This window comes from Antennarius striatus, chromosome 20 (genome assembly GCF_040054535.1).
Source record: "Antennarius striatus isolate MH-2024 chromosome 20, ASM4005453v1, whole genome shotgun sequence".
NCBI lineage: Eukaryota > Metazoa > Chordata > Actinopteri > Lophiiformes > Antennariidae > Antennarius > Antennarius striatus.
Genome location: NC_090795.1, coordinates 8,838,067 through 8,859,749, shown reverse-complemented (window position 1 = coordinate 8,859,749; position 21,683 = coordinate 8,838,067). Strand labels below are relative to the sequence as shown.

At 39.8% G+C, this 21,683-nt stretch overlaps 1 protein-coding gene across 3 annotated transcripts in view; it reads left to right on the top strand.

Moving 5' to 3' along the window:
* Nucleotides 1-21,470, top strand: part of sema5a (sema domain, seven thrombospondin repeats (type 1 and type 1-like), transmembrane domain (TM) and short cytoplasmic domain, (semaphorin) 5A) — a 112,673-nt gene extending 91,203 nt beyond the window's left edge. For all 3 annotated transcript variants that reach the window (XM_068304485.1, XM_068304486.1, XM_068304487.1), the window contains 6 exons: nucleotides 8,604-8,813; nucleotides 10,900-11,070; nucleotides 11,254-11,409; nucleotides 13,753-13,797; nucleotides 15,744-15,955; nucleotides 18,793-21,470. In XM_068304485.1, the coding sequence (XP_068160586.1) occupies nucleotides 8,604-8,813; nucleotides 10,900-11,070; nucleotides 11,254-11,409; nucleotides 13,753-13,797; nucleotides 15,744-15,955; nucleotides 18,793-18,912 (914 nt within the window). In that variant the 3' untranslated portion in view covers nucleotides 18,913-21,470. The remainder of the gene's footprint in view (nucleotides 1-8,603; nucleotides 8,814-10,899; nucleotides 11,071-11,253; nucleotides 11,410-13,752; nucleotides 13,798-15,743; nucleotides 15,956-18,792) is intronic.
* Nucleotides 21,471-21,683: the final 213 nt, after the last annotated feature.

The window sequence follows — 21,683 nt, the reverse complement described above, 5'->3', positions numbered from 1 at the left end:
CATTGGCAGATTCTTTTAAATGTTCCCAGTGAGCGCATTTCATAAAGCAAGACTGCCGTAAAAGAGGTTTTAATGGCAGCACCACAGCACCTGAGAAGGCAGCTACATGTCCCTGGCTAAAAAGACAACATTCTCTCCAGTAACAAATAGATCAAGGAGACACGGAAGAAAAGCATCACTGTTAATGTATTTCAGTTTAGAGCCAGTATTTCTTTTTTATATATAAAGGGATTATCAGTATTAATCGCAATGTACTCGTTTTTCTTTGTACAGAACCCTGACTAAACTTTATATACTTTTTAACATCAGAACTAATATACTTTGGTAACACATAGTATCAGTAAAAGTAACTTTTGCACAGATTGCCTGATTTAACCTCAACTTCATCCAATATAAACAGCAAAATACAGGTGCTAGCCTAACCATAGTGCATGATGTGTTAGTTGCCAAGACTAATTCTCACACAGTTGTGAAATACAAGTCAATGCACGATGACTTGAATGTAATCTGTAACCTTGAAGTTCAGCCAATTATTAAACTCCTTTATATTTCAATGTAACTATTGATTAATTTTCAGATAGTAGCTCCACATGCAGTTCATGTCAGAATAGACACATTAATCCATTTTTTTTTACATTTTGCTCTTCATAATATGGTTTTGGGAAGGCTTTAGCTTTTTTAAATGCATTTTTTAAATGCATCCTTCACCACACTGATAATAAACCTAGTCATCAGCCCCATGAATGTTGTTTCATTCAGCTGCTAAGCTCTGACTTGATACGGGTTGTTTCCGCTATAGTAAGCAAACTTAAAACTAACCTTACTGCTACGTTCGGCGTACAACTGGAAGTCACATCCCAGCTGTCACCAGGATTGAAATCAGCTTCACGTCGATCATTAGTCAGCCTAGAACCAAGTAACTTCTCTTATTAACTACTTTGTCTCTGCTGCTCTCGTTCAGCCCTCTGCACAAACCGATGATTTCTGTGAAGTCATACTTCAATGAAACAGATATGCCCCCTCAATGTGATCAATATCTCTACATAATTGGAATGAGGTCAGTTTTATGGCGCAGCTGTATTAACATCAAGCTTAGAAAGGCTCAGTTTCCTCCTGACTTTTTTGTTCTCATTTGCATCATAAAGATTGAAGCAGACCTGCAAAGGTAAAAAAAAGACTGAGAAGATGAAAGACATTTCTGTAGAAGGTTTGAATTTGTGATTTTGCTACCTTCTGTCGGTGAGTGATGGCTTCATTTTCGCTGTAAAGAAACGGCGGCATGTCAGTCGCCTGATGGTTTTCACTTCAGCTGATCTGATATCAAGGCCAGGGCCTTCTCATGGGCGACAGATCCGTTTCTCCCATAAGGCTGTTGTGAGCAGGCACTGAGTAGACACAGGACACTGCTGAAGGATGATTTTGATGGATGGCAAGCCTACCAGTGTCCTTATTGTTTTTCTGTTTCTCTGTCTCTTGCTACAGTCAGAACTCTCTTTATCTACAGATGTCTCATGGTTTATCAAGAAAGAAATTGAGCTATGTGACCTAATGAATGGACACAGTTGGGTAGAGCTACACAGCATGCCTGGTCCCTGAGCTGTTGGTTCCTATTGGAGACTTCTAGACTGCAAATAATTATGAATGTAAATTTAGATTTAGAAAGAATCCTGGATTATAATTAGAGCATGAAGGGTGTGATCACACACTTTTGCAACTTGTACATTATCTCTTTGGTGATTAAACTCCATCACTGTCAAGCATCTTCATAAAATACAGGTCCATAACATCAAAAGGCTGGACACGATTTCTCTAAAGATCCCCCCAGACACTGGTGATATCAAAGGTGGAGTAAATCTTGATGGAAATTGGAATCTCACTTTTGAATTTCCCCAAAACCCTTCATTAAAAGTGTGAATTCCATAGAATGGGCTTTTTTTTTTTTTTTTTTTTTTTTTTTTAAAGAAAAGCAATAGCCATATTGGCAGTTACAATTAACTACTTTTATATTGCAATAAATGAAATACAGTAGGTCATTTATTTCTCTTCCTTTCACCCTCCGTCTGTCTTCCTTGCCTGCCAAACTGGCACACTGCCTTAAAATGAAATTACATCTATTACAGCACAGATCTTTCTCTGTATGGCTCCCTCTGTCTATTATGCTTCAGTTAAGCATGTAACCTTTGCCCTGTCTCCACCTTAAGGTCAGATGGAGTTCACAGCCTCAATGCAATTATCCTTGACACCAAATTTGCTGAGTTGCTATCAGGCTGCCAGTGACATGCTGTCTTTTTCATATTTGCCCCCAACATGGCACTCACATAGAGGTAGAATTTGGTGGCATCAGCATGGCCTATGAAATAAACACAAGGGCTCTTCGGCAAAAAAAACAAACTACTTTGTTGGCACAAACCAAGTCAGCATGCCTGTATGAAATTAAAGCTCTGTGCTCTTTAAATCACCACAACAGAAGGTTTTAACAATACCTTCTAGGTTTCAGTGAGATTAAATTAAGATTAATTAATGAAATTAATAAAGATTAACAACTCCCAATACAACTTTTGCTCTCGCACATTCAGACTTAGTCATGAGTGTGTCGTCATCTGTCGTCTCTGGCATTGGTTGGATTTCTACTTTAGTGCATTTTTTGACCAATCAGGCTGAGGGCTGCTGCAGTAACTTAGAATACCAAGGAAAAGGAAGTTTCTTTAAAAATAGGTCTGCTTGTCCACAATTCCCTGTTGTTGGAGTTGACTCATCATTTTTATAAGCACCCACAATTACAAAAATTGTGTCTTCAAGACCCTATTTATCCAAAGTTTTGACCTCTGCGGGAGGAGGAGGCACACTTGCCATCAGAAGACCAAGAGATCACTGAGGGACTAGTTGCTGTTATAGACACACTTTAATAATGGAATCTTGGTGATTTTATAGCTCACCGCAATTTTATTTTGATGCTATCTAGAGTATATTACATCTTATTTATTATGTGTACTTGTTGTGTTTACTGCTGTTTATCCGATCCAATCGGTTTGAACTCCACTGTAGCCAGCAGCACCAGCTGGTATTTTTGTGTTTGATTGCATTGACAAAAGCGATATCTGGAGCAGAACTGGTTTCAAATTCCCTCTGTTGATAATTTCTTTTACGCCAATGTTCCCTGTGAAATAAAAACACTGCATGTTTAACGTTCAAAACTATTATTCTAACATTTACATTGTGATGATTGGTTAACATTACACATTAGGGTTTTTTTTTTTCATTTCACAAGTGATGCCTTGACACCTGCCTGACACCTTAATTTTCTTGTCAAACTTGCTCTGGTTTAGTAGGTTTGAATGATGAGGATCAAGGACAACTTATCATTTGAGTAGTTAAAAATTTTCCATCATCCTGAGTTAGCTTGTCACAAAATCAAACTGAACACTTGAATGGTGTCAGGGAAATTGTTCCCGGTTAATGAGAGTTGCTAATTCCCTGAAGAATTATTAAGACAATGTAATAAATTATTTCTCTTTAATACATACCAGTATGGAGAGCAGCACTTTATAGAGGGCCACTGTAGACAGTTGTAAAATCATTTGGTCTTATAGCCCAACTGATTTGCATTTAACAACAATCAGATGTTTACCCCTTGGCTTCTTGGAAGGGTTATAAAACTTTATCACCTCCTGAGAATTGACCCTTTTAGGGTCAGTGACTTAACCTTTACTGTGTAAACAACCCTCCAGCTCAAGCTGTTGTAATACATTGTCAATCCCCATAGGAACAGTGTCTCCCAAAACTTTAATATAAACATGTCCCTCACAACAGTGAAGCAGCAGCAGCAGCTACTATTATGTTTTTAGTTAGTACACCCTTTTAAGCCCAAACATTGCAAACAGAGTCAGTAAAACTACCTTAATATGATGAATGTTTAGTTACAAAATAGCAACCTGTACCATGTGAACAAAACTATTAGGACACACATTTAACATTGGATTTGGGTTTTTCATTGAATTGTATTTCCCTGTCTGGAAGTCTGCTGAACAAGTCAACTTCTAGCACAGGCCACAAGAACATGACCTGCATGGGGTTTTTCTTCAGAGGCTGGGCTAGGCCTTAGTCTCAGTGAAGGAACATTGTAATGTCTTCAGCATACCAAGACATTCTGAACTAGTTTGACAAATGCTCTTTTCTGTTCTCTGCATGATAATGCTTTAGTGTAGAAAGCAAGGTCCATAAAGGTGTAGTCCATGAAGACGTACTCTTTATGGACCTTTGGTGAGGTCTGTGCAGGGGTAACTTCGCTGACCTGTGCAGAGCCCTGACCGCAGTCCTGTCAAACATCTTTGGGATGAGCCGGGCCTCTCAAATGCTTTACCTTAGTGAAGGTCAACAATTCCCACATACACTGACACAAAATCTTGTAGAATGCCTTCACAGTTTGGAAACTGTTCTATCTACAAACTCTATTGTTAATCAATTGAAAATGGGATGTCTGAAAAGCTCCTTTTTGGTTAAGGATGGGTGACCTAATACATTTGCATAGTACCTGTATATTTATGTCTTTGTATTTGTTCATTTGTGTAATTGTACATTTAAAATTGTGTTTTGTGGACACCAGAGTTGAATTTTAATTATGTTCCAATCAACCCTTGAATGGACTCTTCTACAGGATTATCCCTCTGGAGTATTTTTTGTTGACCATTGTTTTACAGACGTCAGGACAGCTTTGGGGAGATCTGTCATACAGCATTGTCCCACTGTAAGCCAAAATCTTTTGTTTAATGGTTTTATATGGGAAAAAGTCCTGAAATGGAATGGAGGGACACAGTGATGGGGAGTAAATGCGGAGTCCTGAATTTAGGACATTCAGGAAGAAGTACATGTTTCTTTCTTTTAGGTCCAGCTACTCTGGTGTTGACAAAACTCCCACATGACACTGTATCTGTCTTCGCGTCTGATTTTTTTTCCCACCTCTCTGTCTCTCACATCTGTCTGTCTAAAAGCAGAGCTGTCTTCTCAGTTGGCAGATGTCATCGCGCCTGTAGTTCTCTTTTTCCTACTCCCTCTGTTGTCATTTCTTTCGCTGTTTGAGTGCTTTTACAGTTGCCTATACAGTTCTTTAGATTGCACAACATTGCCTCCCTTTTCTTAGTTTTCCCACACATGCATACCTATAAATTCTCTCTCACAGGAGTTCAGAAATGTGTTTATAGCATACTTTGCCTTTGAGCAGGGTGTAAGGTTGAGCAGTGTGAGAGGAAGATTCTTGTGTCCTACTTTCTTCGAAGCAGGGACTGTCAGACGTTGAGATGGTTCCCTTTTACTTTTGATTCTTCTCATCAGGGGTGTGAGGATTAATTCTCTCAAGCTGTGTGTGGTTCTTGTGCTGATCGATATATCCAGTCTCCACCTATTTAAGGGGGAGGACAACACGCTGGTTGTTTTGACAATGGGAGGGCAGCCACTGTGAAGTACTATTACCAATACACTCAGTACATGAGAGAAGACTCAGACCAAAGCTTGAGCAAGCAAAGTCAGCAAATTGTAAGGTGAGAACTAACATAGTTAAGTGTCCATGTTTGCATTTGCTCTTCTTTTCATTGGGTTGCGCATTCAGATCTGGCTCCTGTGATATGTGTGCTTGTTTGCATAAAGACGATTATAAAGCATTCAGTGCCTTTAAAGATGAGCAGCAATCCAGTCTCTTGGGCTACAGGGGGATTGATAAAGACTGTGGGTCACAGTGGCAGACGCGATTGTCTGTGTTTCTGCCTGCTCAGAATTGATAAACAGCAGGAGCCTCCACAGGCGCGTTAGTGCTCACACTAGCTTTACACCAGTGCAAGTCGGCCTGTGCACTGCCAAGGTTGGGCATAGTTATGAAGGGGTCGAGGATCCGAGCTAGGTAAACATACTATAATATCCATGGGAATACAAAGCAGCCACGCCACATTAACTGTCAGTGAAAAGAGCATGCTGACAAACAGCTCCTGAGGACGGAGGGCTAGTGAGATGTTGCGAAAAACACAAGATAAGGTTAATAGGACAGATAGACAAGAGAGGAAGAGGGGGATAAAGCAGGAGCAAGTAGGATAGTCAAGGTAAGAATCATGAAGATGAGTGGAGAGATTAGATGGACAGAAAAGGCAGAGGAGGCCATGCCATGGTCGAGCTTTTGCGACTCCAAGATTCTGTTTCGACGCCACAAAATGTTCGTCCCTTAGAGGCGAAGAGATTTGGACTGAAAAAGCACAAAAGAATAGAATGAGTGTACACTGGCATAAAGCAGAGGCAGCAAAACATCAGAGTGAAGTCATTCATTATTATCTAAAAAAGTAGATAATAGAGCAGTTTGTTGAATGAGTGAATCATCACAGTACTCGGACATTGACTGTAATTTATTGGAGGTGATTATCACTGGCTCAAATAAATGAGTTCAGTCTTCATTCAAAAAGACCAGAAGCTTTCTCCCGTTCTGCTCGTTTCCCCGTACTGATTAATGCATGTGCTAATTATATTTTAATAAGAATCACTGTTTCATATTTCATTAGGACTTCTCTGTCAGAGTCATCCCTGTACACAGATTTGTCAACTGATGTTGTTTTAGAAAGGGCCACGTCTGAGTGTTGACAGAACAATCACGGCTCTTGCTGAAGTCATTTTCAGAGAATGAAAAAATCTTTGAAGAATTAATAGGACTTTGTTCGTACAGCTGTTTTATGACACATTCACAGTGATATCTTTTTTTTCTCTTTTGCATTGTGGCAATAGCACAAAATACAATATTTAAAATAAAAATACTGAACAAAATACTTTTTTTTTTGTTACATGCTAGCATACATAAGACCAAGTATGCACGCGTTTTCAACAGCATAGCTCCTAGACATATCCCACACAAGAATTTCTTATCTCAGCTTACTGGATTCAATCAAACATCCCAGAGTCAATTGACTCTTTTCACTGTTTAGGCAGACATTTCAAGCTCTGCACTTTACAACTGTTTATGTTATTTAATCAGGAATGATGACATATTTTGAATGTCAAATATATATTCTAACATCTTCCGAGCCACAACCCACAGGGGTAGGTAGTTATCCAACCATCCAGTTGGTTTTACCCCTTAGTCACACAAACCATTGTAGCCAACACAGCAGAAGACATCCATGTCTTTTATCTGTTCTACAGTGTTCCGCATCTGCACCTCAGCAGCTGAGAAATGCACATCTCGATTCAATTTAACAAAGTAATGAATGGCTGATTGAAATATTTTATTTCAAGAATACAGGAGATGGACCCTTAGGGAGATTAATATGCGTTTATACCAGATACAAACCTGTTTTCTTATATTTGGACATCTACGTACTTGAGGAAATTGAAGAGAAATTTTATTTTATGTACTGAGATCACCCTGTGATAGACAACCATTACTGAACTATCATTTTAGAACAGACTCTGAAAACAAACTGTCCTTTTTCTGGATAGTTTGAAACCTCAGGGGACATTAGTGGCCACAATGACACTGACAGCAGTCAGTGTCATTGCTAACACGCTAGTTTTAAAGATAAATATGCACAATTTCACTTTAAGGAAATGTATGGATTCAAAGAAAACTAGGCAGTCAGAGACTGCAACATCCCGCGACACCCCTGAATCCAAAATTTAAACCCTGACCTACTTTCATAGGTCAGAATCAAGACCCATGATCCAACATGTAACTGGTGCATTCTATTTATCATGACGTTTCAGAGATATGTACCTAAAAATGTGTAAAAGTGAAAATGTGATCTTGCCCTACTTGTTCAAGGTCAAGGTCATCATCTCATTTTCATCCCCTTTGCCCCCCGAGTAATGTGCTTTTTGTTTCATCTTTCTATCTGCAACGGTTCTGAAAATATTTGGTGGACGGACGGACGGACGGACGGACAAACACACAAGTGCTGACAATTACAATACATCACCTCTTTGCGGGATCTAATTACAATATATGACCATTTCATGGGATGTAATTACAATCTCATTCACGACTTATGACCCTCTAGAGGTGGCTTTTTCTGCAGACGCTGCCTGTAATCTTGCGTTCCGCAACCGGTGAAATCAAGCAATCTATTCAGTCAGTTTGTTGTTTGCAGAAATACAGAAAAACTACATGTTCATGCTAATTTTTCATCACTCTGTCCAGATTTAAACTTCTATCTATTTGTGTCTTTTCAAATGCTCTATCCTAACTCCAAGTTTCAGGCAAAGTTATCAAGAGATGTTTCCCGTTAACAAACAGACGCCAGTAAAAAATATAATCTTTTTCGCCGGAGTTAATAGCAACTCAAAACACATCAAGTAGGCACTGCTCTTTCAGCACAAATCAAGTAAAAGTGAAGTACTAATTCTACAAGAGCTTTTCGGTTTTTATCAAGAGTTCCCTTTTCACTTTCCCCACTTCTTGTGTTCAACATAAGTGTGCACACTGATGCTTTTAAGGGATGGATATATCACCCTCTTCTAACAGAAAACGGGCATTTTTACAGGATATTAGAAGGTTCTAGGTTTAGGAAAAAATCTAGTTATGTCACTGGTTTGATGTACAGTAATCTTAATGATTTGTCCCTTATTTTTCCCAACAGGAGAGGTGCTTCGTCTTGGTAGGATGTCAGGTCACACTGTAAATGGAGGTTGGTCGTCCTGGAGTTCCTGGTCCCAGTGCAGCAGAGACTGCAGCCGGGGAATCCGCAGCCGCAAAAGGACCTGTACTAACCCAGAGCCCAGGTATGGAGGTCAGACCTGCCTGGGGCCAGCACAGGAGTATCAAGAGTGCAATATCACCCCTTGTCCCGGTAAGAAATTCATGCATATGGAAATGCTAAAAGTCTTTTTTTTTATTTCACACACACTAACATTATCTACACTTGTTCCACTAGTTAAATAAAGATAACCCCAAAGAACACTTTCAGAAGAAGTCTGTTCTTTGCCTGGTCTGTTTTACATTCATTCAGATACTTCAAGCCATTCTTTTTTTCCTTGATTAATGTATAAAGAATTGCACTGACAAAATGACTTACCAAATCGTCAGGAGCCACAAAAGAAATCAGTTGCGGATAAGACTCAATTTACACCAGGAATCAAGACAGTCCCTGTGGCGCTCCAGTGTGTAATTACATTGCTGGGTAATTATGTACCCTGCCGTGGGAGGCCATTCTGTTGTGAAAAGCCTTGAGACAATGCATTTTCAACAGTCAAGACAAAACGTAGGACGAGAGTGAGAGAAAGATTTCTAATTAAAAGAATGCTCTGACAAGCTGTCTAAATAGAAATCTAGTTCTTGGTTTTGCATGGAGTACACCTGGTCCCCGGCACAGGCATCAAATAGACAGGAACATTGTCTCGTATGATTAATAATCAAGCCCCATTGAGCAGGGCTCAAGGATCCCACTAAAAACCTGGATCTACGCATCATCCTCAGCAACCACAATCTGTCTTCATAGCTGCTGCCAGCTCCATATGCGAGCAAAAGAGCACAAGCATGTGAACGGCCGTCAATAGTATTTTACAGCCTGTTAATTCATTCATTGAAGGTGTATGGCATTCATCTCTCAACAAGTCGAACGCAGCATCTAATAGGGTAAGTTTCCACCAGCTGCAATCTGAGATGAAGACTTCTGATGGATTTAAGAGATCAGATTTGTTTTATTTAAGAGAGCTCTGCTCAAATGACTACCACAAGGATTCCCCTGGAGTAAAATGTTGAGAGAATTTACTTTGATAAGTGGAGTACGCTTACTGTGCTACAGTGTTAACATGGTTATAGCATGTTGATAGACAGCTCCATGCTCCTCTCCCCCAAAGGAACTGGTTTAACCGATCCTGAGTAGCAATGAATACTGATGTAAACTCAATTAACACCCCACTGAAAGTGAAATTTCCTTGGAAGGTTGACAGACCATGCTCGTAGACCAATTTTAATTCTTCTGTGGTTATCCGATGCTTTTTTTAGATGTGTTATTGCACTCTGGAGGAGAAGGAGGGAAAGGGCGTTATCCTTACCAGTGTATCTGGTTTGGAAACAAATGAGCATATGTTTTTCTTGTGTCTGCACCCGAGATTAGACTATCCGTCATCGACCGCCCTGAATCGACAACTATGTCACTTTGTGATGGAGAAATTACACTGAGATGACAAAAAGCATCGGCAACTTCAATTACCTGCACTGTGCTTCCAGCCATCATCACATCTTTAAAAGCCATTCTGCAGCAGGTCTGAAAGGGACAAGCTTCTGTCAGTGAAGTTTTATCCAGATGATTGACCAAAAGATATTTACTTCTGCTGTAATTCATAGGAAAAGATTCCCCACATTTTATTGCTCTTTTCCCCCGCCTCCTTTTTTTCTCACAACTGATTCATCTATTTATATCGTCTTTGTGTGCTGATACTGTCATGGATTTTCACATTCTTAACTGGGTGTTGTTTGCCACTTGGCACCACATAAAAAGAGGAACAACAGCAACAAGTGGATTGTGACGCCTCATTTATCTTTATTAATCAGAGAAGAGATGGTTTAGTTCTGGAGGGGGTCAGGCATTTGCTGTAGCAGCTGGGCGAAGCACACTTCCTGCCACTTCAAAACGCTCACACACGCATTTTCAAATCACTCCATCTTCACGCGTCATGCATCATTGTTTGAAGTGGCTTGGAATGACTTCCTATTACTTGATGTTCACAAGTAATTGTCTTTTGAAATGACCTGGAACCTAAATCCTAGAAAACAGGAAATCACAATTTAAGGACTATTTTCTTAGAAAACAAGAAACCATGAAATTTAACTACATCTTTTTGTCCTGTGCCAGTTACAGAACTAAGAATATGATATATCAAAGACCCTTGTAGTTCTGTATCATTAAAGTTAACACTGATATCCCGGTTTAGTGGATGGCAGCTGGTCGTGCTGGTCTTCATGGTCCAAGTGCTCTGTGACGTGTGGAGGGGGACACTACATGAGGACGCGGACCTGCAGCAACCCTCCACCAGCTTATGGTGGGGACATCTGTCTGGGCCTGCACACTGAGGAAGCGCTGTGCAATACACAACCCTGTCCAGGTATGCACAACCACACACAATTCAGTAATAAGCAGCTAAAGTCTCTGACTTGGCCAGCAGTCTGTCACAAAACCATGACTGAAGTTCTTCAGTTCATGCAACTAGTATACAGCTTACACACAAACTGTATGTATGGACACACACACACTTCCAGCTATGTGACACTGTCATCACTTTTTCCAGAGAGCTGGTCCAGCTGGTCAGAGTGGTCCCACTGTGACTCCAATGGAGCCCAAATGCGTGTGCGTCATTGTGATGTCCTGTTTCCCACTGGAAACCAGTGCTTAGGAAACAACAGTCAGACAAGGCCTTGCTCTTCTGACTCTAATTTTATACCAGGTGATCCCCCACTCTCTCTCTCTCACACACACACACACTCACACACACACACACACAGAGTCATGCCTTTTCTTCGAGAAAAAAAATTGTGCACTCATCTATGACTGAACACACAAATTCTAACACACACCTATCCTGTGCTGCCATATGCCCACAGCGGTAATTACGTTTATTTCCAAGAATTCTGTGATAATGAAATGCATTACTGTTTGCTCTGAGGTGCTCTTTGCAGGTCAGATGTCAGGTTCATTGTCAGGGCAGCACTTTTGGGGATAGTTGGGATTATTGTCTTGCCCAAGGACTCCTGAGTGCAGCAGGTGATTACATGGGGGTGTGAACCCAGTTGCTTCACTTAAGGGTGGTCTAACTATTCATTTCAACAACCCTGCTGCTATATTAGTTTTATTATGAGCCTAAGAGTCTAGTCAGGCCATGCAAAAAGCTTACACCAGCAGTTTTACTTTTTCTAAATGGCCCCTGTATGCTGTTTTCTGTACCTAGTCATATACATAAGCATGTAATTCATTCTTAAGTATTTCTGGTGTGCAAGTTTAAGTCATCATTTGCCCATTCAGAATTCTACCTTTTTTCTTAAAATAAAAAAGTAAAGGTAATGTCAACATTAATTATAGTGGATTCTGTTACAGCAAATGTAACTGCGGCTATTTTTAAATTCAATTTTAATCCTATGTCAAATGTCTTTTTTAGGTTTTATCATATTTTTTCAAAATGATCTTTTTTTCAATCAGTAGTCGTGCAAAAGACGATTTTGCTTTAATGAAGTCAAATAAAGTACAGTATTTCATTTCAGTCAATGTGAAGTGATTTTATCCTTTTTTTAAGCAGTCAGTTTATTATGAACAATTCAATCAATGTAGTGCAGCAGAAAATCAGGATTTTGAGTGTTTTACTTTATTTTATTCACTTCACATCAGATTTACTGTATGTGATTATTATCTGATAAAAAAAGACAGGTGGAATGAGAAGAGTACTGCAAATCTGGAACCATCTGGTCTAACCATGGTAATTTGTTCCAGATATGTGATGAACATGTTTTCATTCTCATATTTATTATGAATTGGACCCATTTTATTTACTTAAGGTTGAGAATATGTTGATATTGTTTTGTTCCCTGCAAATTACTGTCTCTAAAGGGCCATTATTGACCATCCAAACTCTTAAATTGACAAGAATGGCTGTAAACGCAGCAATTACACTCACTAAGGTGTACAATCAGGGAATTTGCAAAAGGTCAGATGATCACTAGTATGAATATTTATAACTTTTTTCTGTATTGCAAAATGTTTAGAGAGTCCTTCTCAAACTTAAACACAAATCTCTAATATTTGCCTGCTCTACAGAGGTGCATTCAGGTGGGTGTGAGGGTTGAGGTATTTTTGAATGGTTTTTCATGCTTTCAGCTACAACCTGGTCTTCTTTTTAGGTTGACTTTTGGGGGTAATATGGTTTAAATAGTATTTTAAATAGTATGTTATTTTGTCATGTGGAAATCATAAATTGATAACTTATCATTTCAGTTAATTTTTAATCTTTTGGTGCCAAAATGAATTAAAATTTATTATTTTCATAAATATATTTTTCCTATTTATGTTAAAATAACTGAAGGAAAGAGAAAAAAATCAATGTGACAGGTGAGTCCAAACTTTTGGCGGGGCGCACATACACAAACTGAACACAAACACACACACACCATTAGTATTGATATCTACTTAGACAAGCATCACCCTATTGACAGCTGGTAATGTGAGATGGTCTGGAGCATCGATCTTCACCACATAGAGATCATTAAAACCCCTCCCCTGCAACAGAGGCTTATCTTATTTACATTGTGTCAGAGCAGTTGTTGTGAAGTGTTTGTATATGTTTGGGAAAAGTTATATGGAGTGTTTGAACCTAATGGATTATTAAGTATTAGATAGAATAAACATTAGATTAGAGGAAAAATGTGTAACCTTTTCTTTATTAATTAACAGGGATTTAATAGTCATTTAAAACTCTTCACCGGTCTCCATAGAGTCAACCATTTGCCTTTATACCTTATCATCCATCCCTGTTAATGGGAAAGGTAGTCCATTAAGGTTCATTAGCAACGTCTTGTACTTCATTTCCTCTAATGAGAGCTGATACTTTTCATACACCACTCCAGGTGCCACAGCCTTGATTAGCTCATTGAGTTTTTACGATAATTTGTTTCATATTGAGCACAGCTTTCATCTGCATACTCACCTTCAAGGGTACAATTTGTCATGCTAACAGGAGTGTATGTGAGCATGGTTTTGGCTCTAATTCTGCTGCCTTTTGCCATTTTTTCTCCTTCATCAGAAGTCTCGATTGCACGCTCCAGCCAGGAAGAGAGGCGCTGTGGAGGTAATATTTTTGTGTGTGTATGTGTGTGTGAGTGTGTGCACGCGCGCGCGCGTGTGTGTGTGTGTGTGTGTGCGTGCGTGCGTGCGTGCATGCGTGCGTGTGTGTGTGTGTGTGTTGAAAGAGATATGGGAGGACAACACCTGGCTTTGCATATGGACAGCATCTTTAGCAATAAGAGCGTTCCAATCTTTCTTAACGGCATACAAAACTAGCTACAAAGAAGAATGTTCCGATCACATCTTGGGGGACGTTACAGTTGCACTATTGATAAATAAGGTTTACTTGCAGTGATGTCTTGCAAACATGAAAGAATTTCATCTATATATTAAAATTCTATTCCTGGAAGCCAATTGCTTTCATCGCTCAAGTTACAGCTGGAGATTTAGAAATCAATGAAATCTTAACAGCCCAGTCACAAAAATCTAGATATGAAGATGAGCTGACAAAAACAAACACTTATCTGACTTGCATGCATATCAGCTAGCCACATGAGAACTGGGGTTTTGGAAACGTTTTTGCACCCAGAACTTCTTGCAGTCTGATCTGGGGTTCTGCAGCATGCAGACCATGCTCAGGGTAAAGAAAACTACTGTTTTCTACCACACATTATTTCAAACATAACTGAAAACCAGCAGAGAGCTGAAATCATTATGAAATAGTTTTTTATTTTGCAGCTGATAGCGAACTTATGTCTCCACTGGTTTATTTCTCTCCAATGAAACATGATGTTCAGTTTGTGTATAAGTTATGATGAAACAAGTAGGGATTTGTTTTTGAATTAGGCTACCATTATTATGGAAGAACAATTTTCTATTTGCTATGAATAATTAAAATATGTTTTAAGTGTTTTTTAACTATCCTTAATTGTAATTTAGTAGTATGTAATAATCCACTAAAAAGCATTTTTTTTCTCTGTTAATGTATTAATGTCTTCAGCCTGTTTTATTCTTGGCTGAAATCAATCTTTTGAAATGACTCAGCAGGAAGTCACCCACAAGAATTTAAAGGTAAAACAGAATGGTACTCAATTGAGCACATTCCTCCATTAAAGCCTAACAGTCCCTTCTAATTCAATTAAACCCAAATTCAAATTCCAATTTATGTGCACTACAGAATGGCTGCCCTCAGGGTTCTGTTCAAGCAAGAAAAAAAATAATGGATCCATTTCTATATCTACAATTTATTGGTTTCTCACTTCCACCAGGTTTTGTGAAAATCCATCAAGTAGACTGTGTGTAATTGATTAAATGTTAAAGCAGGTGGTAAAAATTAATTGATCTGCTCTTTTATCTGGATCCACTCCAATTTTTAATAGGTTCTTCCCTTTAAATGCCAACCACGTCTGTCCAAATCCACCAAATTGCAGAAAAATCAGTCAAGTATTTTTTGCCTAATCCGGCTAACAGTCAGATGGACACTAGATAAAACATTTATCTATTGAGCATTCAGCGCAAGAAAAGGTGGATTTTTATTTGAAATCTGAGGGTCAACTCTTCCTAGACTTATATCTGAACTTGAATTATTTAGATGAGTTATATTGCGGTATGAATAGCGTATGTCACAAAAATGCAAATATTAAAAAACAAGTGTTATTAATTGCAGAACATTTGCTATGAGAATTCCCTTTGGACGTGGCTTTCTCTTTGGACATATCATCCCCACTTCTTACTCGTCTTTCTTACTCAAACTGTCATAGCAAAGGAACCCCACCTTGAGTCTTGGTCCTGCTCAAGGTGGGGATCCGCACAATGTCTCCATGTTCTTGTGCTTAGGGAATATTGGGCCTCTGTAGAATAAAGAGACAGTCTAGACCGTCTCTTCTTGGAAAGTGACATGTCATTTTGTGGTTTGGCGCTCTATGAATAGCAATGGACCTGACCTACTTCCAGTAAACTGAACAGAATTGTTTTTGCTCTCTCCCTTTCTATCCTTCTCTCTTTATCCAGACTTCAACCTCTTCCACATGATTGCCGTGGGACTCAGTAGCTCCATCCTTGGCTGTCTGGTCACCCTGCTGGTCTACTCGTACTGCCAACGCTACCAGCAGCAGTCACACGACGCCACTGTCATCCACCCCATTTCGGCTGCCCCGCTCAACACCAGCATCACCAACCACATCAATAAACTGGACAAGTACGACTCGGTGGAAGCCATCAAGGTCTGTGGACAGGTTTGCTCTGCATTCACTGAGGGAAAGCAGAAGTTTGAAATATTTCTTTATTGTTTGACTTTATCAGTTAAAGTTAAATTGAGTCAGTGAGCAGTTGTTTGCTCCTTCTTTGTCAGTTGTGATTAAATACACTTGCTGCATGACTCTCACTGTCACACCACTTCCTGTCGCGCACTATTGCTCTTTCGTCACATAGCAGATAGGCAGTAATGCGTACATTCTCTCTCTCCGTTTGTTCTCTGCTGTGTGTCTCAGTGTTTGGTTTTGTTCTGTGTCAGTGTTCGTACACTGCTTTCTCATGGCATACTAATGCAATTACTTGTTAATGCGTTGGTGCTGGAGGTAATTAGCGAGGATTCTCTGCATCCCTGTGTTTCTCTGCTAAGACAAGCTCTGTGTGTCATTATTACATCCTAAAGTGCAAAACAGTCATGCGTACCAGAGCCAGCGCCAGAGATCCAGCTACTCTCATCATACATAAAGCCTCTTATCCGCTGATACATCAGGCCTTCAGTGTCTGACTGAGTTGGTGATTAATGCATGTTCACAGCTACTTGGAAGTCAACATAAGAAGATTTGACTTCCAAAAACTCAAAGCGTAGACATTGCCAAGGCTGTGATTGGACAATTTCTTCTCAGGGGAGAGGTTTAGTGGATATTTAAGTCATCATTTTCCAAGCTTTACGCCAGAGCACAGATTGTTAATGTAGATGTTAATGAAGACAAGTTGATTTCAGTGTAAGACTGAAGACTTTTAGTTTTCGTTGTGCTCATGTTTGATATCCTCTCTTCAGTCTCGGATATGCATTATATTACAAATTAAGTTAACTGTAATTGCAAAACCATTTCAGACATGTCAAAGTTCCACAGAGAGATCGGATCCTTTGCCTCAGAGCAAATGTTTCTAAGCATAATTTCATTGTGTACTAAAGGTGTGAAGACCATTCATCAGTCATGCAATTAGAGTCCAGTGCATAGAGCATAATTCACTTAGGTCCCTTGTAGATACAGGTGGATATGAATGATTGCAATGTATGGGTAAATACAAAAAGAAGCTGCAGAAACAATTTAACGCTGACATTTTTTTTCTCTCGGTGAGCCTAAACGGTTTGGATTATGCTATGAATTTTTGGTCATTAAGTGTGCAGAACCATGATATGCCTCCTTCGAGCGTTTATATGGAGGAATGATGAACACCTAGTGCCATATTTTTTGGCTCAAAACCGGATGATCCCAGTCATTATTATGTGCAATGTATCATAGGTGCTGGTTTGTTGGCCAACTAGTGTTTTTCTAGCATTCTGGTTTATGATCACAAACTCATCACCATTAAAATGTAGTTTTTGTATAGTTATCACATTTTCAGGCTTCCTGTAAAACAAAATGCGGGTTTCTTTGAGGGTGACTCTTGCCCATTCCTCTCCTCCCTGCAGCCAGACGTGTCGGTACTCTTGCCCTTGGACGACCCTGCCATGCACCAGCCTCTCTCTGCTAACATGGGGGTGTCCATGCGTGGCCTGGAGATTTTCTACTAACCACTGAACTCTGACCTCTACAACATCCCGCCTCTTGCACCCCCCAACAAGCTCTTTGACCCCAACCACCACTACTTCCTCTTCCCCCACCGTGCCCCGCCCTTGCACTTCCTGTGGCACTTCCTGTGTGTGGCAGGTTGGAGTACAGACTTTAGTTTCTCTTTCTCTGCTCAGACCCTTTCATCCCTCCATCACAACACCCCCCCTGCACCTTGCTTGTGAGAAGGCAGTGTATCCCCCACTTGATTTTTTTCTCTTTCAACAAGTGCCTCCATTTGCATGTTTTTTTTATGTTTGTCTTCTTGTTTTGTCCTCCACTTTTGGTTAATGGTTTGATGGTTGAGAATGATGATTCATTGGTGATGCTGTTTAAAATGGTCCACTGTTACCTCTCTGTCACCAATGCCACTTTATAGTTTAGGCAAATTTTGTTTACAGTAATGAAACATCAAATGTGATCATTCTTAAGCCAATTAAAGAGGTTTAGGTTGAAAAGACAAATTAGATGAAGCTAACAAGCGTCTCAGCACAGCTGTTTAAAAGCAGCCATGGGGCCACCTGCCGAGATCTTCTCAGAGTGTTGATTATACTCCCTTTGTGTGCAAATCGCATTATGGTAAAGAGGCAAAATACATGAGGTTTTTTTTGGTCCGGCACACTCATTCTCTATCAGTGTCTATTGGAAACATCCATCAGCAGCAAATGCTACATTATCAAGTGTTCAATTACACAGCCCCAAGGGATTCCTTGCACACACTTTCCACAACAGACTGTATATGAACACATCCGTTTTCCGAATAGCTGATGCTGTATTGAGCACCACATCAGAAGCTCATTCCATGTTGACTGTGTTACACAGAGACGGAGAAGATGCCCCCATGGCTCTTCCTTATTGGTTAACACAATAGAGCCTTTTTTGATAGATTTTTATGGTTTTGATTTTCCTAGAGGACCAACAATCTGAGGGCCATAAAAACTGCTGATGCTGGGTATTAGGGATGACAGAGGTGGACATACGGACGCACATCAAAATAATGCAGCCCTGTGGTGGCTTATCATTTCTCCAGCCTGTTTGGAAATGCTTTGACCTTGCTCTGTGAAATGTATGTTTCGTTCACTGAGCGGCCTCCCATTAATTTATGTTGCTCTTTTTTTTTCTCTTGTTTGGGCTGGATGGATTTGATTTTATCTTGCCATCTGGACTGAATAATCACTTGATCCATGTGTTGCAAACAAGTCCATACTGACTCATCTCCCTTTCTCCTGTCCATCTATTTTTTTTATCCGCAGGCCTTCAACAAAAACAATCTGATTCTGGAGGAAAGAAATAAATACTTCAACCCTCAGCTTGCCGGGAAGACCTATACCAACGCATACTTCACCGACCTCAACACTTACGATGACTATTAACCCTCAATCCAGTCAATTAGACTTCATACAGGACACATCAACCCTATCATCTTACTGTATTTTTTTGTGATTCATATTGAGATTTGTGACGCCGTACTTGGGATAATCCCACACTGAGACTGCTAGTGTGCAAACACAGACACACAGTGTAGCCAACAGAGGAGAATACCCATTTTCTCTCAGGTGCCTTGGTGTACACTCGGAGTGTTCATTTTTTTGACTCTCAATGAGAAACAAGTCAACTGGATTTCCCAATGTGGACAAAATGGGAAAAAGAAATCAACTCACCAAGACTGTGGGAAATGTGATCCCTTTTAACTCTCCTGTGATGCCTCCAAAAAAAAGACCTGTGTTTGTAACGACGAGAAATAACCACAAAACTGCTTTGCATGATTTCATCTGACATGTTTCATTTTGCATGGTTGATCGCATTCCAGAGTTTGGTACATGCAAGCAGCTTTTTTGTTGGTCTTAAATTCACGACTGATTTTGGAAACCTTTCCTGCTGCTGTAGTGTCCAGGATCCGACCCCAGTCCTCCAATCAGGATGTAGATATTTGAATTCTGTGGCCAAGTTTGTCCACTATTTTTGTTCTTCTTTCTGTTAACAGGCTTTAGCAGCTAGCAGTGATTGAATTTCTCTGTAAAATTTTCTCTTTTTTTTCCTGTCAATGGGTAGATATGTTTTGTACAGAACGTTTGAAGCCTATGTCTAGTTTTTCTAAATACATTTATTCAATGTTTCAAATGTTGAAAAAATAAAACATTTCCTTTTTGAAAAAAAAAAAAAACAGTTTGTGAATTCTGAAGAGTAATGGGGAATATCCATATCAGCCTGCTTCAAGTTCAGTCGTTGTCACCGTACTTTTTCTATTTTTTGTAAAAAAAAAAAAAAAAAGTTTTTGAATTTTGATAGTGTTCGCTTTTCTTTTGGCTTTTGAGTTAAAATATGTATTGGATGTTAATGGTGTTTACTGTACAGATGGAGTGTAGCAAAGTTTATCCTCCTGAACCCCAACTGGACATACTATAGGATGAAATCCATTCATCGACTTTCTGTTCAGAGTGTATAACCAATATGGGGTTCCTCGATGACTCAGTTGCAACTAACTCTTTTTACATGTTTTCTTGTGTTACTGTGCATAAATTAAAAACGCTTCAGACACAACAGACTTGTCAAGAGTGTGAGTGATACGGTTTGGTTTTTCTCCTTCTTCAAGTTTTGTTTTCTCTGCTTCATGGCACAAAGGCAGCTTCAACTGGAGGGAAAGCAGTGATATAAAGCACTGAGACTCCTCTGTCCACTGTGGTTTGCTATGACAACTTTGGAGACTTTGTTATTTTTTCGAGCAAACCCCTGTAGAACCACAGTACCATTAGCGCATGCCAGCACTTCATAAATCACTCAGAATCAGACTGGAAGAAATGGGTGGACTCCCCCCGCCGGTTTTTTAGAAGAAGTCTTCAGTGTGGCCCTGCGGTGACAAATGGCATTGGCAGAAGCAGAAGGATACCCGAAGGATACGAATCGCATGAGGCAGTGAGGTAAAGGTGGAGGGGGACGCTGTCTGAAGTCCAAACTCTAATCTGTATGATGGGGTACAATACCACACGGCATGCTGTTCTCCATCAACCTTCAACCTGATGTCCCATCTGTGTGCAGAGGGTAATGGAAGAGGTGTTATTAATCACCAGGCTCTTTAGATGGAGCGGGGACGGTGCTGATGTTGCCCGATGTACAATCCAGCGCTGTCTGGCTGCAGAATCAATCTCTCTACCTTGAGTTGAGAAAATAGAAGTCGCTCCATGGACACAAAGGAAGCTAAGTATGATGGGTGCTTGTGCAAGAATGTAAGTAATGGGTGTAAAAGGGAGCATATTGGCTTTTTTCAACAACACCTTTTCAGGCTATCTGCCCGTGGTCTAATAGGAAAACGTTACACATTGACCTCACAAACCTTGATTGATGAATCATTAGTGGATGCACACATAATGAACACTTCTCACCAACACACACATCGTGCACACACCTACAATCAGCAGACCACTTTCATCATTCTGCAAATTTGTCAGCAACATGAGTTATGCAGCGGCAATCAGTCAGACACATATGACATTCCACTTTGACAGCAGAGGCCGAGGACAATGAATGACTCCCAAAGTGGCATTTAGAGGCTACTAAAGGTCACAGTTAAAGGTCGTAAGAGCAGGGCGTGTGCCAGTCAGAGAGCAGTGTGAGTGCTTGTATGTTTATAAAAAAGTCAAAGTGGCATAAGTTGTGACCTGATGGATGAGGTGGGGTATAGATAGCATCTTGTTTATCTGGAAGGTGTTATTGCGCTCACAACAACTTTGTTCCAGGCTGAACTATCTTAACATCTTGTGGATGGATTGCTATCAGGTTTTTTCAGCATGTTCTCCAGAGGATGAAGCCTACAGTCTTTTCCTTTACAAAGTATTTGCACAGAATTTCTTCAGATGATTTAACAAGGACCTCTCACATCTTCATGGTTTGCTGTGATCCTAGTTTTCTGGGGGTGGTTGTTTGGGCTGTACAGTATATATTCTTAGAATGACATTCATTGTGCAACAATCACATTGTAGTACTTTACATGCAAAATCATGCTATATCGAATCAATAAAAAAATGCCAGATAACTTTCTTGATGCTTTATTTAACAGAAACACACAACTGTTTTGTTTTTCATTTCCTAAAACCGACGTTTAAATCAATTATTTTATTCATAAAATTGTTTTTGTAATGTAAATTAT